The sequence below is a fragment of the Puccinia triticina genome, chromosome 11A, assembly GCF_026914185.1.
Source record: "Puccinia triticina chromosome 11A, complete sequence".
Lineage (NCBI taxonomy): Eukaryota > Fungi > Basidiomycota > Pucciniomycetes > Pucciniales > Pucciniaceae > Puccinia > Puccinia triticina.
This window is the reverse complement of record NC_070568.1, coordinates 5,026,097-5,037,878: the sequence shown is the minus strand read 5'-3', so window position 1 is coordinate 5,037,878 and position 11,782 is coordinate 5,026,097. Positions and strand designations below refer to the sequence as shown.

At 48.1% G+C, this 11,782-nt stretch overlaps 4 protein-coding genes across 4 annotated transcripts; 2 read left to right on the top strand and 2 right to left on the bottom strand.

Moving 5' to 3' along the window:
- Positions 1-3,286: 3,286 nt before the first annotated feature.
- PtA15_11A491 (uncharacterized protein) lies at positions 3,287-4,504 on the top strand (the record flags this gene model as incomplete). Its single annotated transcript, XM_053161405.1, has 1 exon — positions 3,287-4,504. The coding sequence occupies one exon, from the start codon at positions 3,287-3,289 to the stop codon at positions 4,502-4,504; it is 1,218 nt and encodes a 405-aa protein (XP_053025355.1).
- A 1,401-nt stretch (positions 4,505-5,905) lies between these two features.
- On the bottom strand, positions 5,906-6,270 carry PtA15_11A490 (uncharacterized protein; the record flags this gene model as incomplete). The annotated part of the gene is made up of 3 exons (XM_053161404.1): positions 5,906-5,918; positions 5,993-6,180; positions 6,268-6,270. 3 exons carry the CDS (start codon positions 6,268-6,270, stop codon positions 5,906-5,908), a joined length of 204 nt encoding a protein of 67 aa, XP_053025354.1.
- A 536-nt stretch (positions 6,271-6,806) lies between these two features.
- On the top strand, positions 6,807-8,427 carry PtA15_11A489 (uncharacterized protein; the record flags this gene model as incomplete). The annotated part of the gene is made up of 8 exons (XM_053161402.1): positions 6,807-6,841; positions 6,916-7,047; positions 7,120-7,249; positions 7,356-7,484; positions 7,587-7,727; positions 7,828-8,048; positions 8,140-8,221; positions 8,299-8,427. The coding sequence occupies 8 exons, from the start codon at positions 6,807-6,809 to the stop codon at positions 8,425-8,427; spliced, it is 999 nt and encodes a 332-aa protein (XP_053025353.1).
- A 456-nt stretch (positions 8,428-8,883) lies between these two features.
- PtA15_11A488 (uncharacterized protein) lies at positions 8,884-10,113 on the bottom strand (the record flags this gene model as incomplete). The annotated part of the gene is made up of 4 exons (XM_053161401.1): positions 8,884-8,957; positions 9,056-9,202; positions 9,315-9,599; positions 9,771-10,113. 4 exons carry the CDS (start codon positions 10,111-10,113, stop codon positions 8,884-8,886), a joined length of 849 nt encoding a protein of 282 aa, XP_053025352.1.
- Between the last annotated feature and the right edge of the window lie 1,669 nt (positions 10,114-11,782).

Below are 11,782 nucleotides of genomic sequence, written 5' to 3'. Positions count from 1 at the left end.
TGTAATCTCACTGTTTGCACGTAACTTAACTCTTATAACAACAGCACATTATGGTAACTGCATTTAACTATGGCTATCTATAAAGTAATGTATAACAAGATTACATTCTTAAGCTTGTATCTAATGATATACATATGTAATAAAGGTGTAAAAGGAATGTACTATATATAATGTGAACTATTGCAGGTACTTGGTATGTTTAAGGTACTGTGACATGTACTCTGTGGCTGACACCCCCCTCTATCTGGGGGAGCCAGATGGGCGGGTACCACTTGAGGTACCTGGGTACTGCCCCACTTTTCTTGAAAAAACAGGCACCCAGCACCACCCGGCGGGTGCACGGCGGTGCTGTTTACCTAGCAACGGGTCCAAATTGTTATTTTCTACTGGCACAAATTATGAAACTCTTCAGTGCTCCGCTATGAGCATGATACAGTTTGTCTAGTCTACGTAATAATCAGCCGCTCCACTTGCACACATCAAAACTCTGCAAGCAAGTAAACATGTTGGGTGGTAAAAACTCTCTGTGGTGTAGCAATACACAAAAAGCTCCGCAAGTATAATGGTAACTACAATAATCTGTAAGATTAGTAGTATCTCAAATTATAATATGAAGAAGTGAGAGAAAGGCCCCCCAAAAGGTCCCTGTTCCTCTACTCCCTCCACTCCCAGCCAACATCGCCCGCGTCCTTCCTTTCCCGCACTCGCCAAACTCCGCATGCATCACTTCCCAGCCTAGTACCTCTCCGACGCCTGTTCTCCCGCACCCTCTGACTAGCCTCCAACCCCAGTCTCTACCTGGCGCGTCCGCCCCAATGTCATCCGATTTGATGCTGGCTGCTTCCGCTGCCCCAGTTCACCTGGTGCCGGTCTGCACTATTCAGTCTGTCTGTGAGTCCCGCTGAAAGTCCTACTCCAACTGTTCCGCTAATTCTGTGTGTCCAGAGTGTGGCCTTGAACCCCGTTTCCCTTGTCCCCGGTCCCGCAGCTTCCCTGTTTGCCAAGTTTATGTGTGCTTTCTTTGCTGTACATTCAAGGTTTTCCTTCAGCCTACATATGAGACACAGAAGCATGCATGCTTATCATCTGTTTGGATATGTAGACTGAGAATTTTCTCAGCTGCCCCACTGCATTTTGGCTTGTGCTGCAGTGAGAAGAAATTCTATGCCGCTTGCCTATATAAATCACCACACAGGACTGGCTATTTGGTTTACATCAGGATAGATAGGCTCTCAGATGGAATTTTTACATCAATTTATTTTTCAGGGGATGGTTGAAGTTGTTGGTTTGAATACATGAGATTATGTAGAAATGAAAGAGGATTCTAATGGTACCAGCAACAGTGCAACAATTACAATACATGTATTGTATTGTATTTTCATCCAGATACATAAAATTACAACACATGTATTTTGTATTGGTCTTGCCAAACAATTCCCATGATAAATATCAACATTTGTTGGAAAAAATTACAATACAAATACATGTATTTTGAAATTTATCCAGTACAATAAAGTCAAATACAATCACATGTATTGTGATGGTTGCACCGTTGGTACCAGAGGCTGTGAAGAAATCAGAGGGGTATGCGGTGATATGAGGATTAGAAGGCATTTTTCAACATTTGGCTGGGCAGCCTCAAGCCAAATGTTAGACATTAGGCACAAGCTAGCTTAACAAAGCCACTCAAACGGAGGTCCCGGGGACCTGCGTGGAGTGCTCTCTGTACAAGAGGCTTATGTTTTATCTCCCAATTCAAGCATAATCAGAAAGTATCTGCTACACCAAAAGGAAAAAAGGAGCAAGTAAAATTGAATAGACAGAATTGTAAGTGCTGTGCTTGGGAAGAATTTGAGCCACTCAGCTGTCTTGTAGCCAGAAAACTGTTTCCTGGAGTCCCAAACCAGTGGACACTCATTTGCAAAACTTGCACATTCTTCAATTTTTCAAAATATCCTTCAAGGTCAACGGATAGTGATAGAGAAATTCTGAGTAGGCCAAATTGTAGGCACAGTTATGTAGCATAAGGTACCAACGGGGTAGACCTATATTGGAGATGCTGGGGGAGGAGCTATAAAAGATTTAAAAAGCTCCCAGCCAAATGGACTTTCTGCTCCCGCGTAAAATTTGTGATAATACACAAGTCCCTCCCTGGGAGGGGCCGCTTTTTGCCAGCCAGAGCGCCCACCAGGGGGGAATTGTGTTAAGTTAGGGGCACAAGTGTGCTCGTGCCCCGCGAGCACATGGAAGGACTTGTGTATTTGGGTGTATGTAAATAGGTACCCCCCCAAACTTAACTCAGTCCCTTGAGACTTTGGGCCCCTGGGGGGTAGGCTGAACTCACAAAGCAAGCCTCCGTCAGGAGACTTACACCGTACCTCCCCATATTGGCACAGCAAGAATGCCACTTTGATTCCAGTTATGTTCACAGCTGGTGAACAATTGTGGTCTTGTAGGGCTGATAGCATCCTCTGAGAGAAAGCTACATAAAAAAACAACCACCCATTGTGCACACAAGCTGCAGGGTGCAGCGGTCAAGTTGCGCACTGCTTGTAATTCTAGCTGTTTGGGGATTTTTGTGGAATTTCTGTGGGTGGCATGATTTTTGCCAAACACCTGAAATTATGTAGGTTGGATAGGAAAAATCAGGCCCACAACCTAAGCTATTTTATTCCAAAGAATGTCAAGGGGGCAAGGAATTATATTAAAGCTTCAAAAATTCCACCCAGCCAAACTCAGATTCTTGGCACGCCAAGAAGGGGCGATAGCGCTGCCGAGGGCTGTCGGGGGCTTGCTTCGCAAGACACACGCCCGCAGCAGAGGGACTTTGTTAAGTTCGTACCCCCCCCCCCCCCCCCCCCAAACTTGATGCAAGTCCCTCCTTGGGGGAGCGCAGCGACCTCCAAAGGAGGGACTTGGCAACGATAGATGTTGATCAGCCTGAACAAGTCTGTTTTAACTGGCATATGTCTTGCCAATCAGTATGAGACGCGCTCCAGCGGGGAGGTTTTACGTCAACATAACTGGTACAGGCTTGCTCACCCAGCCGTACAGCTTGTGAGTTGCAGTCAAGCCGATGAGTCGATGAAGCCTTTATCTGAACCGTCGGAACCCATCGTGAACTTGACTTGGCCAATCTCCACAATATTTATTCTCCTAAGAAGGGTACTCGAACAGACCAACATAGTTAATTTGCTAGCCCTTTTCCAGCACAGAAAACCCAGATTACATAGCATAGCGAACAGCTTAGATTGATTAGATAGCTCAACAAAAGCATCTTCGCATCATGACTGGGCCAGTAGTTTTTGGTTCGAGAAGCTTGAGTAAAACCACCAATAGACTCATTATAAAAACCTTTATAGCCCTCCTCTGCAACTCCGCCTACTTAAATCTGCTTTCAGTCATCCTGAACACCCCAAGCGGGGTGGTCGCCTCTTTTTCGAGTGGTTTCAAAGACTTTGAATCACCTTCACTTACTGCTAACCCCAGTCTTTTGTACGAAGCTGGAGAAAGTAACCATCTACTGCCTGAAGGACGAGGCATCGGCGATCCATCAGGTTTAACTCACGAGCGACCCTTATCTGAAGGACCAAGACTACATGATCCTTCAGATAACAATATGGAATCAGGGGCTACGAATAGAAACACAGACGAAAAGGGTTTTCAAGGTGTGAATGAAAGTAGCCTACTTCAACGGATACGGCATAAGGATGAGGAAGTCAGCGCTCTCAAGAAGTTGTTTACTAAGCATGGAGTTGCCTTGGTCATCCGTTACAAGTATGAGTCAGCTTCCGGAAAGATACCAAATCCGGAAACTATAGCAAGCTTGAAAACAGCCGAACAGGAGTACCGACTAGAAAGATGGTGGTCGGGCCTGTACAACTTCTTTCGATCGATCTTCAAAAGAGGACAATGGAAAAAGGATAACCTCTACCTCAACCTGAAGAAGCTCAGGACAGACATGGACGCGAAAAATATCGAATTCCCTGTAGGGGTCGAGAAGGCAATCAACCGACTCTCAATTCTGGAATACAAGGGTTTTGACTTCTCGGCCGAGGAGGGTCGACTGATCGAGAGGTTATCCAAGCAAGCAAAATCGGCTCAAGGAACAACAGCTGATGATTCTGCCAAGTTGTTCCAGCTCAATGAGGCCGATAAAAGACTGATCAACGAAATCGGTTGGAAAAAGGTGGCCGAAACGAAAGTGCGAGAGATTGAGGGCTTGTTGAAGGTTTACAGACAGGCCAAGTTGCAGAATCCAACTAACAACGAAATCAGCAAAATCGAGGCATCGTTAGAGACTCTCGTGCCAATCATAACCCATGATGATACTCAATGGCATCCCGAGTATACAACCCTCCTCCAGACCTTCACGAAACTCAAAGACGACAGTGAATTCCCAAGTGATCTCGAACTTGACCAGAAAACCGTAGATCTGATTGTTACCTTGGGCGCCGAGAGGAAGCGCATTCAGCGGTATTCCCCAGCGATTATAAAGCACTAAACACGGAGGCTCCCCGATTTTACAAGGTCTTGACAATGACACTAAGAGAAATCTTACTGAAGCTGTTAAATCTCTCTCAAACCATCCAGCAGGCTCAGTACTACTGGCAGCTGCACAAGGCTTCTCCCATGTTGGACCCTTCAATTTCTAGCTCAAATAAATAGTCCAAGAGTTTCTTTTCTTGGATATCTGACCTCGTCTTTCCCTCTCTATAAATTCTTTCTTGAAGCTCTCTGGGTCTCTGTTTCTGTCTTTTTTTTATTCTTGGGTCCTTCGTTCCTAACAACAGGTTCCTCTCAGTGATTTGTTTTTGTTATTTGGTTGGATATTCTCTTGACTGATCTACTCTGCAATAAACTCCTACTAAATATATAAGTAGCAGGACAGTCATGGGTGGCGAACCCAGGAAGCGCCTGCGGAACACAGTAACCAAAAAGAAAAACTGTTATACATATATGTCCAGCTCTTCTGCCGTAATTACTGCTGGTTTCTACACATTGTCTCTGATGCTTATGTTGAAAAAGTGCATCTACACCATTCATTCCCAGTCACTGAAGACTTTGATATTACACCATGGGTGCACCAAAAGTTTTTGGGATGGTTGTCAAAACCAAATTGATTGGATAGTGGTTGTCAGAACCAAATTGGTCTGAATCTGGTTTGTGGACAAATTCCGTTGCCAAAAAGGTCCCAAAAACCGTGCCGTGAGAGAAGGAGCATCCAAATGGTTTCAAAAACCATTTCAAATGGTTCTGGAAATATTTTTCAAACCAAATTGGTTTCCAAAATATTTTCAAAACCACCTCAGGTGGTTCTAGAAATATTTTAAAAATATCTGAAAATGGTTAGTCCGACTCGTTCTTCAGGACGTCCGGACTCAATTAAAAAAAATATTCTGAAAACCAATCACTGAGGCTCGATGGAATTACGGCCTCTTCCAAATTGCATTGTTAGAACACCCCCGCAAGCACGGAACCGTGCAGTTCAAGCGGCTCCAACAGACCTCTAGGAAATTGCCTTTTAGCCTTCTGCTAGTATGATAGGTGACGCTGCCCGAGGAGGGACTTGTCTTAAGTTTGGGATGCCTTGCCCCTGAAACGAGGGAAAAGTGCTCGGCTAGTGTATGCAACTCGCGTCGGCCAAGATGGCTCTTCCGTGTCAAGGAGGATGTACAACTCAGATGATATTCATGCTAGCGGGCGAGTTGGTACAAATCTTGTCAATGTGATTGAACAACCACGCCGGCCGGGAGAGATTGCTCTCGGCCAAACGTAAATGAATGTTTTTTGTTGAGTTTCTTATTGAAACTATCGTCTCGTAACCATTAATCTTTAGTTACTCTTGTATGCTAACAGGTAATGGTGGGAGATGATCGAGTAGAGGATACATTCAGCCACGAGTTTATCGCAATCGACTAGAAAGGAACAAGTCAAACAAGATGTTAGGTTCATTATGAGGGTCTGGATTGGATGGGAGGGCAGGACGTACCGGGCCTCACGCTCGGACTCCAGCAGACAGAGCATGTCAGTCTTGCGCACGGCGCCCTTGACGTTACGGACGATGGAGCGGGACGAGTCGTCCATGAACTCAACTCGGCATTGGGTGACGCTTCCACGAGAACCTGTTCGGCCTAGGATCCGGACCACTCGAACGACTTGAGTTTTGCTTGATGAATCCTAATGAAACCGGGCACAAGCATCCAGTCAGTCGTTTGGGAAGAGAGTCGGTCGTTTTTGCACTAGAGAGAGGTGGACGGGCTCTACCATGATGATCAGCAGGACAATCGGGTGATGGTGTCGTGGGCTGGGTTGCTGTTTCAGGGGCCGAAAGTCGCGGTAGTAAGGTTGAAAGGGGGGGTAGTGGGTGTGTTGAGGGGCGGGTTGAGAATGAAACCTAACCGGGGGGAGCAGTGATGAGACTGTCAATCAACCGCCAGGGCTGCTGCGCCAACACACCCGAAACCCCACCGAACGACCTTACGTACACATGCACACGTTACATATGTATATAACCCCCGTTCTTGTAGACTGCCGGAGCGGGAGAAGCCCGTGCCGAGGTGGCCGATGCTGGCCGATGTCCCCGGGTGCCGTAGCTGACGTCATTTTTTCCGGGAGTTTGTCTTTCAGACGGCACTCTAATTTATATCAGCCGAGCCTACACCTTTTTAGGTTTCAGAAGAACTGAACTGGGAAGAACACAGATATCTTTTGACCATTTGTCACTGGATAGCCCTTTACCTCCAAGGACCCGCCAACCAGTGGATGCCCCGCAAAGTATAATAACCACCAGACACACCGCACCCATGTCGGACGAAATGAGCACGGAGATCATCACACTGTAAGTGCAATCAACCATCTTTGGCCAGACTATCTCAAGCTCACCCCGACGATGCCCCCTCACCTTTTTTCAAGCACCCGTCATGTGCTAACTTCTCAAGCCAGAACTCCCCAGGCCAGTGGTGACCTGACCATCTTACTCACCGCAATCCAAACAACCTGCAAGTTCATTGCAACCAACGTCCGTCGGGCCCGGCTTCTTAACCTGTTCGTCTTCTATCCCCAATCGTTGTCCAGGAATCATACTGATTAGACGATCGACTGCAATCGTTTGTGTAGGATCGGCGCTGCTGGGATGACAAATGTCCAAGGGGAAGAACAGAAAAAATTAGACGTGCTCTCCAATGACATCATGATCAATTCCCTCAGGGCGTGCGGAAAAGTTGCGTTAATGGTTTCAGAGGAAAACGTAAGCATTAAATCCATAGAGGGCATCCAAAAAGCCTATCACGATCTTATTACGACCATCACTGACAAGATCCCCTCTCTCTCTCTCTCTCTCTCTGGGTGGACAGGATGAGCTAATAATGGTAGAGGATCCTAGACAAAAGGGGAAATATTGCGTCGTTTTTGATCCTCTTGACGGAAGTTCCAATATCGATGCAGGTGTGAACATCGGAACGATCTTTGGGATCTATCGCGTGGTGAGTCTGACGCTGACTTTCCGAATGAATCCCGCCCTCAGCAGGGAGCCAACTATATCAATACAAGCCGGAGCTGAATGGCCGTGTTCGCCTTTGGTTCAGCCGGAGGGGGAGGAGGCGAGCATTAAGCATGTCCTCAAACCTGGCAAAGAGATGGTTGCCGCTGGATATTGCATGTACGGATCGAGTGCCAATCTGGTGATTTCGACCGGCCAAGGCGTCAATGGATACACCCTTGACAATGTATGGATGGAAAAGCTTTCTTGCTTTTTTGTGACTGGTTAATTGCATTGTAGGTGGGAAGATACGTCCGAGCTCAATGAGACGATCTGTTGCTCTGCAGGGTATTGGCGAATTCATCTTGACTCATCCGGATATCAAGGTGCCCAAGCGAGGAAAGATCTATTCATTCAACGAGGGTAACACGATGTTCTTCCACGAATCGGTCGTCAAATACTTGGAAAGTATCAAGTTCCCCGCCAATGGGAAACCCTATTCAGCCAGATACATCGGCAGCATGGTTGCTGATGTCCATCGAACCCTCTTGTACGGTGGAATCTTTGGGTGAGTCTTCTCTTGGGAGAGTACCATATGGACCTCCACCTTACCCTATGCGATCACTTATCACGTCATTGGTTCTTTTTTTCTGCTCCAGTTATCCGGCTGACAAAAAATCAACAAGTGGGAAATTAAGGATCCTCTACGAAGGTTTCCCCATGGCATTTTTAACTGAACAGGTGTGCCCGCCTTCTTTTTCTTTTTTCGAATCCTTACATCTTTGTACTCATCTGAGCCTTGTCGACTTCACTTTCAGGCTGGCGGCACCGCAACCACGGGCACCGAGCGAGTCCTCGACGTCATCCCCACCGACATCCATCAAAGGATCCCGATCTTTTTGGGAAGCACAGATGACGTCGAGGATTGTAAATCATTTTTCAAGTAAACCAGAATCAAGTCTCTGCAAAAAGACTGTGTTGTAACAAGAGATCTATTGGACTCTGTAGTTTGTATTATTTTTTCTCAAATTCTGTTCTGGCTTAACCATCTGCTCATAGTAGCTTGTAGACATTAAATCCTCCCGAAACAGTTGTCCAGATTTGTATCAGTATGCCTTGTAAGATTTAGTTCAGACTGTCTTACCTCCTTTTGTTGTTGTTCAAGTATCAGAATGTATTGTATCACTCCCCCCTTGAAAGCTCTGATGACTTAAATAGGTGGAAGGGAGCCAGTGACTCATTGCAGATGATACATTTGATGATGTCAAACTAGGCATCTGATTTCTCAAGGCAGAGCATTACAGATATATTGTAAGAGTAGAAGGCCGATCATCGAGGGAAAAAAGATACATATCGAGAGTAGGTTGAAAATTAGGTCGATTCATGCGTGTGGGTAGACTCGATCATGTACGCTTAAATTTTCCGTACGTCCCTGACGAGTCGTTCAAGACCTCATCCAAAAAATCCTCATCATCGACTGTCCCAATTTACGTGAATGAAGAGACAAAGAGGGAACAGGGGAAAAAGTAAGTGTGAACTTGTTTTGTGATGGCTTGGTAAGAAGAGATAACTGACGAGGATGAACAAGCTCTTTTGGATTCGAGCTAGGAGGATTGGGCGTATTAAGTTTGGGCTTCTGCCGGGCCAATGGTCGGCGGTTGGGTTTGGGAGGACCAGTCGTCTTTGGGCCGAGTTGGTGGGCGCTGAAACGGGCAATGAGTTCTACGAGAACGAATGATAACGACGGATGACGGACGGGAGAATATGAGGAGATTTTTCAAGACCTTTAAGAACGATCCGATGATCATGAATCGAGATTCTTAGTCAGACAAACCTCGGGTGGCATCGGCCTTCTTTCGCTCGTTATCCAGCTCCTCTAAGCCCAACGAGCTGGAATCCTCGATAAACACTTTGGCCGGCTTGCCCGCGGAGCCGTGGATGCCTGTTGAGGAGAGCGAGTGTTGGACATGGCCCGGGCGCGTGGAGTGCTTGAATAGATGGTCAAAACTCTGGTCTACATCTTGCTCTTCATCCGGCTCCTTGCTCCGAACCTCTTCCGCCTCTATCTTCGTCCTGTGCTTCTCTACAAAGTATGTGAGGTCGATCTCCGGTTCCGGCTCTTTAATATGTACAAAGAAAAAGTTTAACCGGGTCAGATTCATTTATCAAAGAAAAGAAGGAATAATCGAGTTGTAGACTGGACGAGTCACTTGTCCCTTTCCATTTTTCTTGAGAAAAGAAGCCAACAAGAGAGAGAGAGAGAGAGAGAGAGATGTCTCAATTTGCTCACCTTCATTAGGATCCGGTTCGGGTTCGAGATAACGGTGGGCATTAGAGGCTAACTGGCGCCGAGAGAAGGTGGGATTCGGGGGAGGCGGAGCGGCGGGAGGATGTGCAAGCGGGAGGAGAGTTTCGGCGGTCTGAGAGGGTTGAAGGTCATCGGCGGGCGGAGCGGAGGATGGCTGGATGAGCTGGGGGAAGTCTTCGGCCGGTGGCTGCTGCTGCTGGGAGGGGGAGGAGGGGCCGATACTCGCGGTTGCTGCCTTGGCTTTCTGCCGGTTGGATTGGATCCCCCCATGGGTTGCCCGGTAGCGGCTCGAATTGGCCCGTTTGTATTTGTCCTGCAAGACCATCTCTGCGGCTGGTCGGTCCGTGTATGCGCCCGCTCTTCCACCCTGGTTTCGTCGGGTTGCGAGGGAGGTGAAGCGGGGGTAGTATTCGCCCGACGAGGGTCTCTCCCCCCTCAGCACAACTGATTCTAATTATCACTCCGATACCGGCCCAACAAATTAAACCATCCACAGCTGACTCGTATAGACACTAATCTTCAAATGCTCACTACAGAGTAATCACCAGCGTCAGCCAGCGTCCCACAAACACCCCAAAACCCCGCCGGGTCATTGATTGGACCGGCCGGCCAAAGGTTTCTGACAGTCCAGGGAAGAGAGAACAGGGCGGTGAAGATGAGATGTCGACTGAATACGTTTTTTTTTTTTTTTTTTTTTAAAGTGGAATTTGGCCGATGGCATTGCCCACTATGAATCTAAGTAACATCACTGTCGATCGACTTTTCTGCCGCGAACCAAAAAAAAAACACCACCCCACGCGTCGAAAATTTCACAAATCACCACCCCCTCCCCCCACTAACCAGAAAAGTTCTCTTCCCTTCCCCCCTTCCTTCCGGGCAGCCCATGCTTCCCGCCCACCGCCCCCCCGACCCACCTCGAGGCGCGCCAAACGCAGGCGACTCGGAGATGATGGACGACCTGGAGGTCCGACTTCCGCCCCGCCCGGTCACCCAACCCCCCGCATCCAGCCTTCACATCCTGCTCACCAAGGCACTTGGCGAACGCGACGCGAATGGCGCGGTTTTGTTGGACGCGAAATTCGTGGACCTATTGCTGGAACTCTCGACGAACAACGAGAGGATGATTCACCGCCTCGAGGCCACCATTGATCAGCTCAACGCCAAGATGGATGCCAAGGTTGATCCGATCATCGAACGCATGGCGGCGTTCGAGAAACTCTTGAAGAGCGGGCCCAAACCCGGGACGAACTTAGGAAAGTCCTTCGCGTCTGCCGCGTCGACCAATCTTGATGGTTCTATTCACGCGCCGCCGACGCTTGCTGGTCTGATCGCCGCGCCAACGACGCGTCCCCCACCCAAACAAGTTCTGGCATCGCTGAAACCGAAGCGGGTCATCATCCACTCCAATCCGGCGAATACAACTTTGAAAGATGTACCCAGCGCCTTTTTGGTTCAGAAGACGAACGAGACCCTCCTCGGTCTTGAAGCACGAGTTGATGGAGAGGCTGTCGCGGTCCGAGGAGTCAGCATGCTCCCCTCCGGTGACGTTTCATTTTACACGAAGAACAAGTCTCACCAGAAGTGGCTCATGGACAACAAACACGTGTGGTCCAAGGCGGTTCACCCAGACCTGGAGGCGACCCCCAGCACTTACTCGGTAATGGCGCATGGGGTCCCTAGATCTTTTGACATCGGCAAGCCGGTAAATTTGGCGCTTTTGGCGTCCGAGAACAACTTCCAAGCCTCCGATCTTGCTCGGGTTAGGTGGATGGGATCTAGCGAACCGTCGCCAAAGAAGGCCGGCTCACTGGTATTATCGTTCACCGACAAGGAACTGGCCAGCCGGGTCGAGAGAGCGGGAGTATTCTTGAACTACGACTACCATCGGACTGAAAGATTCAAACCGCGCCCACCCCAATGCTTCAAATGCCTGAGGATGGGACACTTCGGCAAATGGTGCCGTGAGCCCGCCCGTTGTGCCAAATGCGCTGGCG